The sequence below is a fragment of the Epinephelus lanceolatus genome, chromosome 2 (genome assembly GCF_041903045.1).
Source record: "Epinephelus lanceolatus isolate andai-2023 chromosome 2, ASM4190304v1, whole genome shotgun sequence".
NCBI classification, from domain to species: domain Eukaryota; kingdom Metazoa; phylum Chordata; class Actinopteri; order Perciformes; family Serranidae; genus Epinephelus; species Epinephelus lanceolatus.
The window spans coordinates 26,009,503-26,027,192 of NC_135735.1; the positions used below are offsets into that span (position 1 = coordinate 26,009,503).

The 17,690-nt window shown below is 40.4% G+C and overlaps 1 protein-coding gene across 2 annotated transcripts in view; it reads left to right on the top strand.

Moving 5' to 3' along the window:
* The window catches only part of myo1ea (myosin IEa), a 68,108-nt gene that overhangs the window by 38,639 nt on the left and 11,779 nt on the right, over nucleotides 1-17,690 (top strand). For both annotated transcript variants that reach the window (XM_033625550.2, XM_033625559.2), the window contains exons 10-21: nucleotides 2,017-2,213; nucleotides 2,329-2,409; nucleotides 2,820-2,906; nucleotides 2,998-3,081; nucleotides 5,175-5,342; nucleotides 6,928-7,013; nucleotides 9,506-9,587; nucleotides 9,817-9,923; nucleotides 13,143-13,241; nucleotides 13,598-13,742; nucleotides 17,284-17,398; nucleotides 17,482-17,651. In XM_033625550.2, coding sequence (XP_033481441.1) covers nucleotides 2,017-2,213; nucleotides 2,329-2,409; nucleotides 2,820-2,906; nucleotides 2,998-3,081; nucleotides 5,175-5,342; nucleotides 6,928-7,013; nucleotides 9,506-9,587; nucleotides 9,817-9,923; nucleotides 13,143-13,241; nucleotides 13,598-13,742; nucleotides 17,284-17,398; nucleotides 17,482-17,651 — 1,421 coding nt within the window. The remainder of the gene's footprint in view (nucleotides 1-2,016; nucleotides 2,214-2,328; nucleotides 2,410-2,819; nucleotides 2,907-2,997; nucleotides 3,082-5,174; nucleotides 5,343-6,927; nucleotides 7,014-9,505; nucleotides 9,588-9,816; nucleotides 9,924-13,142; nucleotides 13,242-13,597; nucleotides 13,743-17,283; nucleotides 17,399-17,481; nucleotides 17,652-17,690) is intronic.

Genomic DNA, 17,690 nt, shown 5'->3' on the forward strand with positions numbered 1-17,690 from the left:
GCAGACGCTGTGCCAAACAGCATGCCCATCTCATGCTCCATTTTACCCTAACTTGTGAAGAAGACCACAAGTTTGAACTCCTTCACTTGGGACAGTAACTCTCCCTCAACCCAGAAGGAGCAGTCCCCTGTTGTCCGGTAGAGAATCATGGCCTCAGACTCACAAGATGTAATGTATTAATTAATGAGCGTTTAGAGGTGCTGGTAGGTGGATTTCTTTACCTTTGGACAGAGCAAGGTGGGTGTATCCAGTCTTTATGCTAAGCTACGCTAACCAGCTGCTGGCTGTTAGATGTATATTTAATGCCTATGAGACTGGTATCAAGCTTCTCATCTAACTTTTGGCAAGAAAGCAAATAATTTCCCAAAATGTTGAACTACTCCTTTAGAAACATGTGGGGCACCCAAGCTCAGAAAATATGACAGGATCATTTTACAACTCGCTGCAGATTAAACTCTTAACAAGCTGTGAAAGGTTTCTTTTAGCTCTTTGCAACACCACCTTCTGAGTGAGGCCAAGTCAATACTGTAGAAATGAAGTATTAAGTGACAGCATCGTTGTATGTGTCACCTCTTATGGGATGTGACACACTCCCACTGTTCCTTTCATCATCCACTACTACTTTGACTAACAAATTTCCTGCAGGGGAACTTCTGCTTATACGAGCATTGTTTCCAAAATCCACATACAGTACACAGCCTTTGTAAGCGCCTTTGTATATAATCCATACTTTCCTGCCTAACACAAAGAATGACTTTTCCCTCCTGATATAAGCAGGCGTATGGTCAGTCACACCCTTATGTCCCATAAGGGGAGCTACTGCAGTGGTCTAATGCATTCCCAGACGCAGTGAGTCTGCAGGCCTGAGAGCCATTTCCTTTTTGGGGAAGTGAGTCACTGTAATAAGGCAGGGAGGGGCTCTCAGGGGAGAATATCAACGCCAGGTCGGGACAAATGATCTGTGGTGTTCTCAACGCTCTTTTTTTTTTTTTTTTTTTATAAGGGTTAGCCCAATGCTATTCTTCTATTTTGCATTCAGCTATAATTCAAACCTCCTCTGCCCTGAACTTTCTCCAGAGGATGTTACATGTCAGCGGTTTAGCCACAGAATTGCCTCAATTTGTGGCTTTACACCACAAATGTGTGCACGGTGACTATCAGTAGAAGCTTTTCTGATTTTCAGACTTTATCACAGATTGATAAGAGTGCATGCAGTGCAGAAGGTATACGGGAGCACTGGTTTGTGCAGTGATTCTCTCTGCTATGCAAACATTACATAAGGCTGCCTTTCATATGAATGAAACCCTGCACGTTGTTTTGCAAACTGGTTTTCAGAGAAATATGTCCTTGCTGTTTTAGAGCAGGACCCACCACTGAAATGCTGCTTTATTTCTCAGTTTCTCATAAGTGAACAGCAACATTATAATGTACCTTTAGACATGTTGAAATAGCAAAACTGGTTCTTCAACATAAATGATTGTGGGTGATTATTATATTATTACAGCTATATATAGTAACCGATTCTTAAGTGTATAATCACCTGCAAATAAGAATTGTTGTGTTTTTGGTACTTTAGACTGAGATTTTTACATCTACATAGGGAGTGGCTCCTCATCTTCAGAGATTATCATGTTGCACCACTATGTTTCTACAGTAGCCCAGAATGGACGAACTAAATAGCTCCATTATGGCACCATTTGCATTTTCGTGTTACCGCGTTTTTCCATTCAGTGCAGAGCTGATCTTCCTCTGCCTGAACAATGAACACTAAGTGAATTCTAATCGGGAGAAGTTTCAGCTGTTTGCAATCTACATTTCTCACCACTAGGTGGCAGTAACTCCCCCTAAATCTTACACATTGTTCCTTTAATTCAGAAATATAATGACGATTCTGTCCTGTAACATGCAGTTATTCCACTTTTTAACATTTTTCTTATCCGTGCAGCCTGAAAAAAAAGACAAATACAGATTCTTAAATACAGACTCTCCTCACCTTTCTCTTCTGTCTCTTCACAGTTCTTGCCTTTCCAGCATTTCTGCTCGGAATTGACCAGAACCGTCTGAAGGAGAAACTGACGAGCCGGAAGATGGACAGCAAGTGGGGAAGTGCGTTGGAGTCCATCGATGTAACGCTGAATGTGGAGCAGGCGTGTTACACACGAGACGCCCTCTCCAAAGCCCTGCATTCACGAGTGTTTGACTTCCTGGTCGAGGTATGATTGCACGTTCATACAGTTTTGGAGTTCAGTATTAAATTGTCATAAGTAACAAATCTGTGATAATTTGTCATGACGCTTTATTTTGTGTAACACAATCCTTTGATTTCAGTCCATCAACAAAGCCATGGTGAAAGATCATCAGGAGTTAAACATCGGAGTTTTGGACATTTATGGATTTGAAATTTTCCAAGTAAGTGTTTATGGTCTTTTCTCAGGCTGACACATGGCTGCTGGAAATTTACTTTGCAGCGACACATAAATTAGATTAACATGTATTAACTTTGAGCATTTAAACAGATTAAACACAATGGATAAGAAGTTATAAAGTATGTGGATTAAGTTCTATCTCCTGATTGAGACAGCAGACCTCAACATGCTTTTCTAATCTGATTACTTGTTTGTTCAGTTTGCTTAATGAGAAGTCCAGGACTTGTTGATAGGATCGGACAAACTAAATGGAAGTGTTTTTGTTTGATTTTGGTTTGCAACAGCTCTAGATTCCCAATATCAAGTACAGGTAATTAGAGGATATCTGTACTCACACTCAGCTCACTCAGTTAATTTAATTTAAGTTCATTAACCACGTCGTCTCTTCATCAGAAAAATGGATTCGAACAGTTCTGCATCAACTTTGTGAATGAGAAACTGCAGCAGATATTCATCGAGCTGACTCTGAAGGCAGAGCAGGTAAACTTCCTCCACATCCTGTTTATTCATTTCGTGCCTCATTAGATGTTTTGTATTTGACTCTGAACTCTGCTCATGTCTGTTTTTGCAGGAGGAGTATGTGCAGGAGGGCATCAAGTGGACTCAGATTGACTACTTCAACAACAAGATTGTCTGTGATCTCATCGAGAGCAAAGTAAATAAAACATAAATAAATAGTAAAAAATCTAGTGAGCGGGCCTTAGTGGGGAATGTGCAACTCCCGCCAAAAATTTAAAATCCTTAAAATGTTTTATTTTGATAAAACAAAATGTCCGTTTGGACATATTGGAGTGTGCGCCCCATGTACTAAGACTGTGTCTTGGGTTCGATTCCAACCTGGGGCCCTTTGCTGGATGTTTTCCCTTTTCTCTCGGTCCTTCCTGTCCTGTCATACTTCACTTGTTTTATCGAGTAAAGGCAAAAGGCCAAAATATAATCTTTAAAAAAACAACGAGACAAAAACATAGTTATAGAAGTAGCAGTTGTGGTAACAGACAATTATGGATAGAGCTGAAATGATAAGTCGATAAATCAATTAGTTGATCGTCAGAAAATTAATCAGCAACTGTTAGATAATCAATTAAAAGTTCTTTTTCAAGCTAAACATTTCAAATATTCTCGCGTTCCAGCTTCTCAGATGTGAGGATTTTCGTGTTTTCTGTGTATGATGTGATACTAAACTTATTACCTTCAGGTTTTTTACTGTTAGTTGAACAAAATAAGCAATTCAAGGAGGTCACCTAGGACATCTGATAGGCATCCTTAACTTCTTCTTTTTTATTATTATCTGTCATTTTATAGACCGAAAGATTATTGATAGTTAATAGTTCATGTCATACCCTTTACTCACCCACCGCTTCCAATCTTTCTTAACTCTGTCAAATAAAATGCCAAAAAAATCTTTAAAAAAAGAAAAGAAAATGCAAAAAAATAGTTAAAATGTGGTTAAAATGTCATATTTTTGCAATTACAGCAAATTTGATTTCATCCGACTTGACTTTATTGCTATAAACAACACACCCAAAACACACTTGTGCAATTGCTTACAAAACAAAACCAGAACTGAAAATCAAAATACAAAATACACAGATTCAAGATTCAGATGTCAAAATAGAGGAGGGCTGAAAATACACTCTTCCTGACGGAGTTAAGAAACAAAATTTTATTGAGAGCAGAGTTGTTGGTATAAAAACACAGTATTATTATGCCCTGGATCAATTTACAGTCACAACAAACTCGGATGTTATTTTTTAATAATTAACATTTGTTCGTTTTATTGGCTTCGTATTGTAAACTGAGTTGCGAGCTCCGGCCAAGTTTCTGCTCTGTTGCCGTGACTCGCAGCTTAATATCCTCGAATGTGCCGACATGCCTCTTAATTTGATTTATCTGTCCCACTGAGAGCTCTAATCCATGAAATCTACAACAAGGGCTTTAAAACAAGCCTCCATCTGAGAGGAGCCGGGGATCTGTATCAGTGCCTGACACTCCAGACTCTTTACACTTTAGTTAAGCCAGTGACAACTTTACGTGTGTCCTTTAAACAGAGGCTTGTGTTCTCTGAGTTGGAGACACTGATAGCACTGTGCAAACTGCAGGCCACTGGTCAGCTCGGGACATAATGGAGCCAAACAGGGCAGCGTGTGAGAGAGGCCGCGCTAAAGCTACTCCACTGTTAAGATTTATAGCATATAAGATTTATAGCTTTGTGGCTTTTTAGCTTTTTTCATGATACTTGCTAATAATTAGAAACTTCTAATCTCACATATTAAGCCTGCAAATAAATGGAATGCATTAAATAATCGATTGTGAAAATTGTGAAAAATGTCCATCACAATTTCAAAGAGCCCAAGATGACGTCTTCAAATGTCTTCTTTTGTACAAACCCCTTTTATTTACTATAATAAAAGACAAAGAAAACCAGCAAGTAACAAGTGTATAAGCTGAAACAGGGAATTTTTGGAAAGTTTTGCTTAATAATTGACTTTAAATGGTAGTTCAGTCATCAAAAATGCTGCAGAATAATTTTCTGTTGATTAACTAATCCATTAATTGTTCCAGCTTCAGTGCCTACAACCCCTAAAGTATCTATTTCAACTGGATCTTTAATCAAGCAGAAAAAAAGGATTAAAAATAACAGTGATAACGCAACAACTTCAAAATATGTATAAACCAAGCTTGTAACATTTTCAAGAGTTTTAGAGCCAGTGCTAATGTGAATGTGAATTGTTTCCCCCGTGATCCCAGAATCCTCCTGGCGTCATGTGCATTCTGGATGATGTGTGCGCCACCATGCATGCAGTGGGCGAGGGAGCCGACCAGACCATGCTGCAGAAGCTCCGGGTCGCAATCAACACCCACGAACACTTCAACAGCTGGAACCAGGGCTTCATCATCCACCACTACGCTGGCAAGGTCAGTGTGAGCGTGCTCATTAAAAGCGCTGCATGCATTTTCAGATGGAGTTTGGGCCATTTGTTTGATCATCATCACAACTTGCATCATCTTGTTTTTGACAAACACTGTCTGTACATTTAAAAACAACTGCAGTTGACCAAAGTGCTTAACAGGCTCAAAATACCAAAAGAAATTGACTCAAAACCAAACAACAAATGAGCACATAATGATAGCGAAGAAACTGCAGGAGAGCAGAAGATGAAGTCAAGGTGTCAAGCTCAACTTGATTCGAATGCCAGAGAGAAAAAGCAGGTCTTCAGCAGCTTAAAGGTTTCTAGAGTCTAACAGTTTTGATACATAAGGTGTTTCAGAAGTTAAGGGTGACCACCGCAAAGGTTCAGTCGGCACTGTTTTTGTGTCTAGATCTGGCAACATCCAGGAGCATCTGATCAGTCGACCTCAGTGATCCAACTACTGTATGAAGATGCAAGAGTTCTGGTCGATGAGGCCCATTTAACACCTTAAAAACAAGCAATAAAATCTTAAAATCAATCCTGGAACGAACAGGAAGTCAGTGGAGGGAGGCAAATACTGGTGTGATGTTGTCACACTCTCTTTTTCCAGTTAGAAGCTGAGCGGCTGTATTTTGTGCTAACTGCAGATGACAAAGAATATAAAGTCCAGACATAAACATTTATGAATACTGGCATGCAGTGTGTCACAGTGTTTCTTACGGAAACACAAAGAAAAACGTACTCGTGTTTCTCAGTTCACATAACAGAGAGATTACGACGCTCAGTATGAGGTTTACAGCAGCCTCCATACACTTGTCTTTGCCATGGTATAAACTGTTATGTGCTTTGCATACAGTCCTCAGCAGGGAGCTGACAGCAACTTCTGGAAATAGAAAGTCATTAAAATGCCATTTTTTATGGTGTTGTATGATCTGTCATAAATACCAGTTATGCAGCTGGTACTTTAATTCTGGGGTCCGTGTCGTCATTGTCGCCCTTTTAAGTTTTCCCCATCTAAACTAACACCACCGTTCTCTCTCTCCTCTATTTATAGTCGCAGCCCCTCCCATTATGTAACAGTGTCTAACAGCGTCATACGTGTTAATCAGCCTTATTCAGTTCAAACATTACAGTTCGCCAGACGTCTCTTTTCTTGCAGTTATTTTTCATTCTGGTGGTCTGGACCGAGGTTGTCCTGTGTCATTCTCCAGATGTGTGGTGGCCTCAGCCTGGCACACATGCCGCAGGCTTAATGAGCCATGCCATAAAGACTTGAGGGGCTCCCATGACTGGGCTCAAAACATTCCTCCAGTCTCAGGCTACAGTATAGGAGAAATAACACGGTTTAATTTATACACTTTTAAACCACTGCTGGATTTATACAAGACGTTAATCCTAGGGAGGTGTAACGCTTGGATCTGCAACCCTTTATTTTCTTTTCCCATAAAATTCAAGCCGTCGATTTAAAGCCAGAATATCGGTGACCATTTTTATTTTCACACAGGTGTCACCTTTCATTTTTGTTGGACATTTCAAACTCTTTGATAATTACGACTCTTTAGAAATCCCTCTGTGTGTCTCTCCTCCAGGTGTCCTATGATGCAGAGGGTTTCTGCGAGAGAAACCGAGACGTCCTCTTTACTGACCTCATTGAGCTGATGCAGAGCAGTGACATGTAAGTAACTCCCTTTTGCACATTGCACCGACATGTGGTGGGGATTTCTATGGTGCACACTTAAAAGGAGTCCTCTATTGTGATGCATATGATGTATATAATTGAATACATCTGAATGAGAGTTTCAGACGTTGCAGTGCATCTGGAAACTAGGCGGGACGTAGCAGAAGCGTGCAGGGCCGGGTTATGTCGTGCCCTTCGCCCTGCACCGCGTCTGGCTGCTGCTCCCAGATATGCGGCTTTTGGGGTCTATCTAGTCTGGCCTTACAAGTGCAGTCTCCCTGCGGGGCTGCATTGTGGAGTCTGGTCCCCCCTGTGTTTTGGTTTCTTGGGCTTTCTTTGTGTCAAAGTGGCCATCTGTGCAAACAGCTTGCATTGTCTGTGTAACCCCTGCGGGCTTCAGCCGCTGCTCGCCCCCTTTGTGTGGCACGAAACAAGGTTATATCAAAATCCCACTCAGACACGTGCTGGAAGATGTATGCATGCACTTTACCTCACATACATGCACACAAACATATACACACATATAGATAAAAGAGTTTGGCAGGGTCACACATACAGGAAGCCTGAGAAGGAAGGAAGCAGACTTCATTCCTGGGAGCAGCAGGTCTGAGCACAGAAGAAAGGAGTGACCAGTATTGTCAGCTGGACAGTATTAGCAGATCTGGTCTATTTGTACACACAACCTGCTGATCCTTTCTTCTGCGTCCACAGCTTTGAGCCAAGACTTTAAAACCAAACAAATACCGATGTGGGAGAGAGCCAGAAAGGGGATGGAATTAAAAAAATACCAACGTGAAAAAGCACTGAGAAAGTAATGAATTAATAAACACCAAAAGCGGCAACACAAGCAAGTTTAAATAAGTTGAATGCTAAGCAGCAGATGTGTCAACTTTAGATCACTCCTGACAGTCGCCACATTTTTATGTGAGTTTTCAAAGCAAAAAAACAGCCCTCAGAGTTCAAAAGGAGCCACATGCTCGGTGCCTGAATGACAGATGTGCTGATCACAAAAGAAGCAGTCTTGACGATCATAACTTTTACATTAATTTTCTTTTCATTCCTCAGGTAATCCAGGGAAGCCTTGTGAACTTAAGGCCTTTTCAATAAGTCATTAAAAAGTGTTGATTTTACAGCATAACTGTGAAGAAAAACTACAAGACATCGTCGTTAATTTCAATTTACTGCTCCAAGTGAAATGTTGGCGTCATGCAATCTCAAGGGAGAGCTTCTACGCCGTATTAAAAAGTGGGTGTAGCACTTTTCAATAACAGAGGAACTTGCAGAACACAAGCGTGTGAGACTTGAGTAAGAACTAAAAGTCAAAATTGATGAGATTCGAAATCACAGTTATGAATGGGAACAGTGTGGCTCGGTCCGCAACTGCAGATGGTTTTAAATGTACATTTGTCACAACTAAAACACCCACGTTCCTCTATTTTACTGCTATATATCAAGTCCTGTGAAAAAATTACAACTGAATTCCTAAAGATGTATCATGCAGGATTGTTGGTTATGTATGTAAACACGCTCACCAGGAAAAATTAAGGTAAAAGCCAACCCCAGATTCACTCTCACATACCCATAAACGTCCTGAAAACAGAAAATAAGAAGAAGATAAGAAAATACAGGCAGAGTGCAGATTATCTACAGATAAATACACTAATACACACACTTCTAGTGGGTCATTAGTGAAAATTGAGCCTATACATTGTTTTTTTGGGAACATCTTGCATAGTGTATCATTAGAGTGTGTATATCTGTAAACCAGAAGGAGCTCAAAAGCACAGATTAAGCTACGTTCTTCAACATATCCATGAAATGAGTGTCTGTCTGCAGCTGAGAAAAACTTCACATATGGAAACTTCACATATATCTGTTACATTCTGACCAGCAGCAAGACGTCATACTGTAGTCATGATGTTAAAGAACACCACATCTATAAATGTAACTTAAGGGTTAGACCAAAATGTTATTCCCTAAAATCCAAACGAACTGGGAACCACTAATCTAAGATTATCTTTCTGGAGGGAGTGTAGATCAGTACTGGTTGACCGAGCCCACTTATGTTGTTGTTGACTATATATTCAGCTTTTTGGGAGAAAAGTTCTTCTTTCTCTTTGCTTTTATAGTGCAAAAAAGGCCACATTTCAATAAGAAGTAATCAGGTATTTTATTTCACTAACTGTCAGATAGTAGTATACATTCCTCTGCAGCGCAGTGGCCTTGGTGGTCGAGCTGTTTGTGCAAATACAGCACAGCGTGCACACACACACGTCTTCTTTTTCCCACCCACCCACAGCTTAGACCTTCCCAAGTGATTCAGGAATTTAAACCAGTGACCTTAGTCAAAGGACTTTAATCATTAACTGCATTTTTGTTTTTTTGGCTGCCAGGGAGTGCAACATTATTTCCAGCTCTACAGCACTTTGTTTTTGCTGATACCAGCCTTCCTGTGTCATCCCTAACTCCTCACCTTTGTCCTCTCACAGCGCCTTCATCAGAGCACTGTTTCCAGAAAACCTCAACGCTGAAAAGAAAGGTCGACCCACAACTGCAGGCAGCAAAATAAAGGTGTGTGTGTGTGTGTGTGTGTGTGTGTTCAGCAAAGTGTACAGTATGTACCTGTCTCTCTTCCTCATCAGGGTCACTGTGGGAAAAGACCATTTAAAAGTTAATGTTTGCTGTTCAGTGGACTGTCCGTCAGCAGTCCATCAGTAATTCAGTCACAGCAGTTTAGATTTTCATGAGCTTTTAAATTATGATCATCAGTATTATCATTATCTTTTTCTCCACCCTTTAGAAACAAGCCAACGATTTGGTGAGCACACTGATGAAATGCACTCCACACTACATCCGCTGCATCAAACCCAACGAAACCAAGAAGCCCAGAGACTGGGAAGAGAGCCGGTAAGTGATGAACTCACAGTCTCACATGGCTCCGACCATGGTCCATGGACCAGGTATGCTGAAATAATGATATGTGGGCGGCTGTGGCTCAGAGGTATAGTGGGTAGTCCACTAATTGGAAGATCAGCCGTTTGATCCCCAGCTCCTTCAGTCTGCATGTCAAAGTATCCTTGAGCAAGACACTGAACCCCAAATTGCTCCTGGTGGCTGCTCCATCAGTGTGTGAGTGTTAAAAACTGAGTAACAGGTGGCACCTTGTATGGTATCCTCAGTCACCAGTGTGTGTGAATGGGTGAATGTGACTTGTAGTGTAGAAAAGCACTGGTTGAATGACTAGAAAGGCGCTATGCAAGTGTTGGTCCATTTGCAGGTCCATTAGAGACACGTTTATCAAACAGTTTACTCCTACTCAGCGAAGAGTATCATTTAAGAGTGAACACATCGGACAATTAGAGACAAGGATTTACCCAACATCCGCCATGTTGTTCAGTCTTTTGAAATGGAAACAGACAACTTCTGAACTTGTCCCTCCTTGGCGTTTCCAAGCGATGTTTGCGCTGCTGTCCAAAAGACAACCAAATTGCTTTCCATTTCCCTCAGAGCCTAGCAACTACCAACAACAGCTGCATTATGTTTTCAATGGTAACCTTGGTTGTTTCACTGACAATTCCTGCCATTCCCGCTACTGATGAAAGTAACTGCAAACTTTGGTAACTTGAGATAGCAACTGATCGCTACCAGGAAAAACTAAAGCACTATCTTCTTCCATGTTTTGGTTGTGCAGTAGATGAGATGCTACATTTGTTCCGTAAATCGATCCTTCATTTTTGTAATTCAATCCTTTATTTTCGTATTTGGTGGCCGACAGAATTGAATAATGAAAATGAGGCTTACAGGAAACTATAAATGCCCTATGGTGTCATTATTCTACAGCCATTACACAATCAACATTTAGTTCATAATGAAGGTAAAGCAAAAAACCTTTCTATTTTTACTTGAAAGCATTTATGAAAAAGTTGTTTTTATTTGTGTAAAATTTGTAAAAATCTCCAGTAGCACTATACTTATGATAATCTAAAATATTAATGACATATAAATAAGAGTGTATTAATAGAAAACAGGCTGAAATAAAAAAAATAACTCTAACTGGAGCAGGAAATCTATTCAGCTGCTGTTAGAGGAACTAGAACAGAGAAAATAGATATTTAGTGCCACACTGAAATGTGCAGACAATAAATATGCATGCAGGAGACTAAAAACAAAATCAAAGCCACCTTTATTTTTCCTGTGGACCCCCAGGTGGCACAGTGGTACAGTGGTTAGCATTGTTGCCTCACAGCAAGAGGGTTCCTGGTTTTAACCCAGGGTGGGGGAGCCCTTCTGTGCATGTTCTCCCCGGGTTTTCTCCAAGTGCCACAGTCCTAAGACATGCAGGTTAAATTGGTGACTCTAAATTGGCCGTAGGTGCGAATAGTTGTCTGTCTCTATGTGTCAGCCCTGTGATAAGCAGTTATGGAAAATGAATGAATGAACTTAAGCCTGAATTTTCCCTTTTGGCAGTTTGATAAACACAGACTGGGGTCTCTAATGATTTGCACACAGAGTGTAAAAACTAGATTATTGTTCTGATCCGTTCTGCCTCAACCTATTTCATGTCTTTGCTCATTTTTGGATATTTGTCTGTCCATCTGAAGTCATGTGGTTCAGTTCACTTTATCCCTTTGTCTCAGTTTCCCCGCTCTTTCTTCCTCGCTCACAGGCTTTGGGTACTACGTGTTCAGATGCAGAGTGCTGCTGTATTGTTCGGAGCCTATGACCTTCCTGTTGTGAGTCAGGCGCAGGGTGGCTCATTAATTAGCACCGGAACTGCTGTTTTCACAGGAAGTCTGAGTGTACTAAGCAGTTCTTTAGCTCTTTGTTTGGGGTAAAAGTTAGCTGTTTTCCACACAATGACTTGCAGTTATCCCTTCCGCTACTGCAGCAGGAGCTTCATGCGCCATAGACCTGGTTAAAGATGTTTGATTTAAAGCTGATGGCTCATAACTCAAACCACTGATAGTAGAATACAAGCTAGTTGTGTTTATTACATAAGGATGTTTTTTATGTCTTAGACTATTAACTGCTTTGTTCTCATCTTTCATAATTACATACAACACAAAATATCACAGTGTCAATAGAAGAGAACAAAACCTTATAAAATGAGGGTGGGAGGGAGGGAAGGGGAGAACCCAGGATGGGTAAACTTCCATCAATACGATATCACATTCAGATGACTCAGTAGCCAGTGTGTGTGAGCTTTTATTTTGTTTTACTCCGATTTAAGATCCCCTCCACTCAAAAATGTGGGTTTCTTATGTTTCTGTCTGCTAAAATATCTGACCCTGACTAATGTATCCATCCAAAGTTTGTCACTAGAGAGGTGTTTTCACATTCTTCTACTGAATGGAGTGATGTCTGTGTACTTACCTTACATCCGAGATACGTATTATGGGCAAGCTAGATTAAGTACGTCATGTATTTTACAGCCAATCACTGTCTAAAAAGCAAATACTGGCAATGAAACCTGAAATGTTCAGTGAAATAAGGACTTAATATGCACAATATAAAAATGTTAACCAGGTGAAATATGTCTTTCTGCAAACTTTGATTTGACCTCTAGCATATACTTACATAACAACAATGTAACAACACATTGCAACATCGTAGCCAATGTGTTTCATAACCACTAACCTAACCAAGCTAACAAGCTAACAAACAACATTAACAAATAAAAGATGCTAACTACACTTATCATTCTGATATGTCTGCTAGTTGCCAATTTTGGTGCACAGCAGAGTTTTCATCTGGATCTGACTGAGGCTGTCCCCTCTAAAGCTAACACTAGCCATCTTGATTCGCAGTGTTTTTTCACAAGTCAACCTAGCACAAGTATCGCATAGCCAGACCTATTGTCCCACATTGTTTAAGCGCTGTGACAGGAACCGCAATATAGCACAAGCAGTGGTGGTGAGCGGGGCAGAGGCCAGATCCAGAAGTTCTCACAATTTTTTATCTGAAAAAACCATGTTAAATGAAATATTCACCAGAGTATCTTTCACATTAAAATGTGTCTGGAGGGGAACTTCGGGCAACAATTTTGACAAGTGATTAATTAGAGAACAAAAAGAAGTTTGTTAATGTTATCTGAATGTTGATCCTTTTATTTTTTTCTGTCTTAAGAGTGAAACACCAAGTGGAGTACCTGGGTCTGAAGGAAAACATCAGGGTACGGCGTGCTGGCTATGCCTACCGCAGAGTCTTCAGGAAGTTCCTCAACAGGTAAAATTAAGTAATATTTCTTTCTGACTGTGATTTGGTTTAAAAAAGGGGATGCTCTGTTTGGTATCTACTCCCATACAGACCTTAGTAAACAGATTGGGCATTAGCCATGTTGCAGCCGACACCCATTTATTCCAGTTTCTGTTAATGTCTACTATTTAATGTCTTAATAAAATAGTTTCCATTTATATTCATTCAGTCACAGTGATGGTAAATATCTTGACTATAGGTGTTAGAATCAGATTCTAGAGAGAAAATCAGAAGATTTGTGCAACATTAAAGTTATGTCGGTGTCATATTATGTAAATAACTCCATCCAAACACACTTTATCTCTGCTAAACCTCCTGGTCCTCAGGTACGCCATCCTGACCAAAGAGTCCTGGCCGACGTGGCGAGGAGACGAGAAACAAGGCGTCCTTCATCTCTTACGGTCTGTCAACATGGACCAGGATCAGTTCCAGCTTGGTCGCACCAAGATCTTCATTAAAGCCCCCGAGTCGGTGCGTTTGACATCTGCCTCGCCCTCACACTGTCACATCCTGTTTTTTACTCAGTCTCTGCCCTTATAATACCACAGCTGTACAAGAAAGCAATCCAAGGAAATGTACTACAAAGCAAAAACTTGCAGCCCAGACTTTTCATGTTATTGTTGTACAGATGTAGAACTCAAATAACATGTCAGAGTGCCTGCTGGCATGCAGTAAGCCTTTTTGTTAGCAGGGAAAAAACTGAACACACCATTTTTACCCTAAACACCATAAAAGGGCACCAGTGTCCCAAATCATGCTTGAATCCCTGATGCAGGGGAGGAGATTGAACCCGACCCTTGTACCACGTCAGCACTGAGTCAACAGCACTCTGGAACTAAAACACAAGCACAGGCTGTGGTAGCAGAGTTTGGGGGGACATCGTAAAGGCTTGTCTTTTTCCACCACAACTACTTTTTTCATGATTCCCATGAAAGCAGCATTTGTGCAAAGCCTGTGCTCTCACTTATTAACATTTGTACACATCGTGCATGAACGAGCATGCACGTGCACGTACACACAGATGTAGGTTTGGAAGTTAATACACAGACATCTTAGTTTTAATTCAGGTCTTACAGCTGATCCTGAATGCCTTTACTTATTCATTGCAGCCGTGCATGCCAAGAGTGCCCCATCCCCCATGCTGCCAGAGTCCAAGTCACTGAGGTGTGCTTGTGAAACGCAAATATCACACAGGGCGGACCGCTGAAATGAGCTGCCAGGCTTCTCAAAACAAGCCTCTCTGTCTGATAAGACGCTGACACCAGCTAATTAGTTGTATGACTGAAGCAATTTTTTCTGTTGGATGTAATAAGCAAAGTTTGTTTGACGCCACGCCAGGTGTTGGAGAAGAGTTTCTCCTTCAGAGTGGTGATGGATGAGTGATGGCTCGCTGTGAGTCAGGTCTTATAGGTGCTGCGTTTTGAATTAATTTAGACAAGACTCATTAAAATTTGTCTTACTCTGAGGATACTTATTTGATTGTTTTCTATATGTTTCTCATAATATGATAATGATAAGGGCTAAAATCTTTTTTCAGTTCTGAGATCATCAGAAGAAAATCTGTTCTGATTATCTGTATTATCATTTTTATTTATTTATTTTTTTTCAAGAAATATTTGCTAAACATTCATTCATTTGTTTATTCATCCATTTCGAGATTTTATTAACTAATATTAACCCTTAACTTTAGCTCCCCCTTGTTTAGCATTTATAGGCAGCACATAAACATTAAATAAATTGTTTAAAACACACTATAATATAGCTTTAAGCAGCTTAGTGGCTACATTTTTATATGTTTATTAATTTATTTGTATTTGTATGCAATTATAATGTTTTCTATGAAAACATGTTTTATATTATTACAACTACATTTTACTGTATTTCTCATTAATTAACTTTTTATACATCATCTTTCATTTATGGGTACATAAGTATATTAATAAACGTGTGTATCTGCTCATAACATGACAGTGTGTTAGAAACCATTTATTATGCTTAAATTAAAGTGTTGCTGACTAACTAATCAATCAGTTAACTCCATTATTGTTTTAATTCATTCATAATAGAAACAATTGTTAGTTGCAGTCTGAAATTCATCACTGAGTAATATAACCCCAAACCCACCAGCTGTTTGTTCTTGGATTTGTCACCAGGGAACTTCAGTTACTCATCTGGTGAAAAACGTCGAAGCCTTGGTGATTACGTGGTGTCAGTGTCTCTATCAATGACTCTGTGGTGCATGTTTTTGTTTGTGGTTCCTTCCTGTGCTATCACACTGCAGCACTGCAGCACTGCAGCACTGCGGCCGGCCATGTCGATGCCAGGCCTGTTAGAGCAGTAGGCAGGATGTTTAGTCTGGCACAGGGAGAGGGCAGAGAGTGCGATTGTGTGTCTAGAGGCCCATCGGGAAATGACATGGAGTGGTGAGAGACTGGTGGTCTGATGGCACAGGGTCAGCTCGCTCTGCAGGAAGTGGGGAAATAACTGAACAGCCAAAAAATATTTTTCTATGTGTATACGTTGTATTACTGTACTGTGTTAATCACACTGAACAATGAGTTGATAAATGCTAAACACATTTGAAATTGTCAACAAACATTTCACAGTATTCCAGTAAACTTAATGTCAGTGAGTTCTCCTGCGTTAAAGGATCGGTTCACTTTTTTTTTTTTAAAGAGAAAATCCCTTCCTAACACATCAGAGGGTCAGATACTGTAGATCTCCAGCTTTACAGTGAAGTTTGATTAAACACAGACCGTAACCTCAGGAAAAATAGGTAGGACTTGACAAGTACTCGCTTCTTCCTACTCTTTTTCGGACATGAAATACTTATATTGTTTACTGAATGTGTTTGCTGGGTGTCCTTGTTTTGTTTTTATACATATATATTTTTAATTTCTTTTTTTTTTACCATGTTCAATAGAAAAAAAAAAATCTAATAACAAAACATATGCCTGTATAATTAACAGACAGGAATCATTTGCTGTTCTGTGCACAAAAAACACAGAATCAATGTTGTAGCGTAGTTGATTTACTGAAGAAAGCTGTCCATAAAAGGACTGGGTGACATTTAATGTTAAAATAAGCTCTTTTTTTACACACTAATAGGGATGAGAATTGATAAGAAGTTATGGATAGCAATGCCATTATGGATTCTGCCCACTGGCTGATTCTTTATAGAATCCATAATTGATTCCTGATTAATTTTCTGTGCGGGAAAAAGGTAGGCCTACACAGGTTTTAGCTTCAATGTGACTGTTATCTCTGAGTCTGGACACAGTGTTCAAACAGAGTAGAAAAAAACCATGCATGTGAATCGGGTGTGCAGAAGCTTCATTGTTTAATTGTTTTATCGGTCAAAAAAAATCGACTAAGCCTGCCTGTGTGGCAGTAAAACAACAGACGATATTTACTCTCAGTAACAGACATGCTATTAGGCAGCAGTGGCACTCATGCATAGAGTGCGGAATACGTGGCATTCCTGGAACATGACTTGAAATGATCATCTTACAGACATCACAAGTCAGCTCTCTTGTCATCTTTCTTTGTGAAATTAAGCCACGCTTTGGACTGCTTCTTCCTCTTTGCCATCACTCATTGTTTTGATAAGCTCAGAGGCATAATATTCAGATTGATCGGATAATTTGGAGCCGGTTCTCAAATGGAACTGATTCTGGATTCCCGCCCCTACACACTGGTTTGTACTTTGTTGCTCTACAGCTCAGCAGAGCAGAGATTTGATTCCTCCCAACAATCAAACCAACCTGCTGCTCCTGTTGTCAGATAATGGCTCTGCCTGTGCAGTAGTTAGGAGTAAAACCTTCCTTCTCACACTGAAATGCCATAAAAATCTTAAGGCTATCAGTGTCAGCAGAGATTTGGCTTTGTGCAGCTGTACATAGGCATGTTCAGTATGTATGTGCACTCATTCCTTCCATTCAATGTGTTTAGGTGTGTCTGTGTTTGGGTTTGTGCAGGTATGCCTGTCTCACTCTCTCTCTCTTACTCACAGCTCTTTCTGCTGGAGGAGACGAGGGAGCGCAAGTTTGACGGCTATGCCAGGACCATCCAAAAGGCCTGGAGGAAATACATGGCCCGCAAGAAGTATGTCCAGATGAGGGAAGAAGGTGAGTAGAGTGACGTCTTACAGCTTTGTCTCTCCAAGTTCATCTGTCTTCGTCTCTCACTCTCTGTCTCTGGGTTTATCCAGCCTCTGACCTGTTGCTGAACCGGAAGGAGAGGCGGCGACACAGCCTCAACAGAAACTTTGTCGGTGACTACCTGGGTATGGACGACAGGCCCGAGCTGCGGCAGTTCCTCGGCAAGAGAGAAAAGATTGACTTTGCAGACAAGGTCACAAAATACGACCGCCGCTTCAAGGTTGGTCTCCGTCAGTTTGCAGCCTGTTTCTGCGACTAA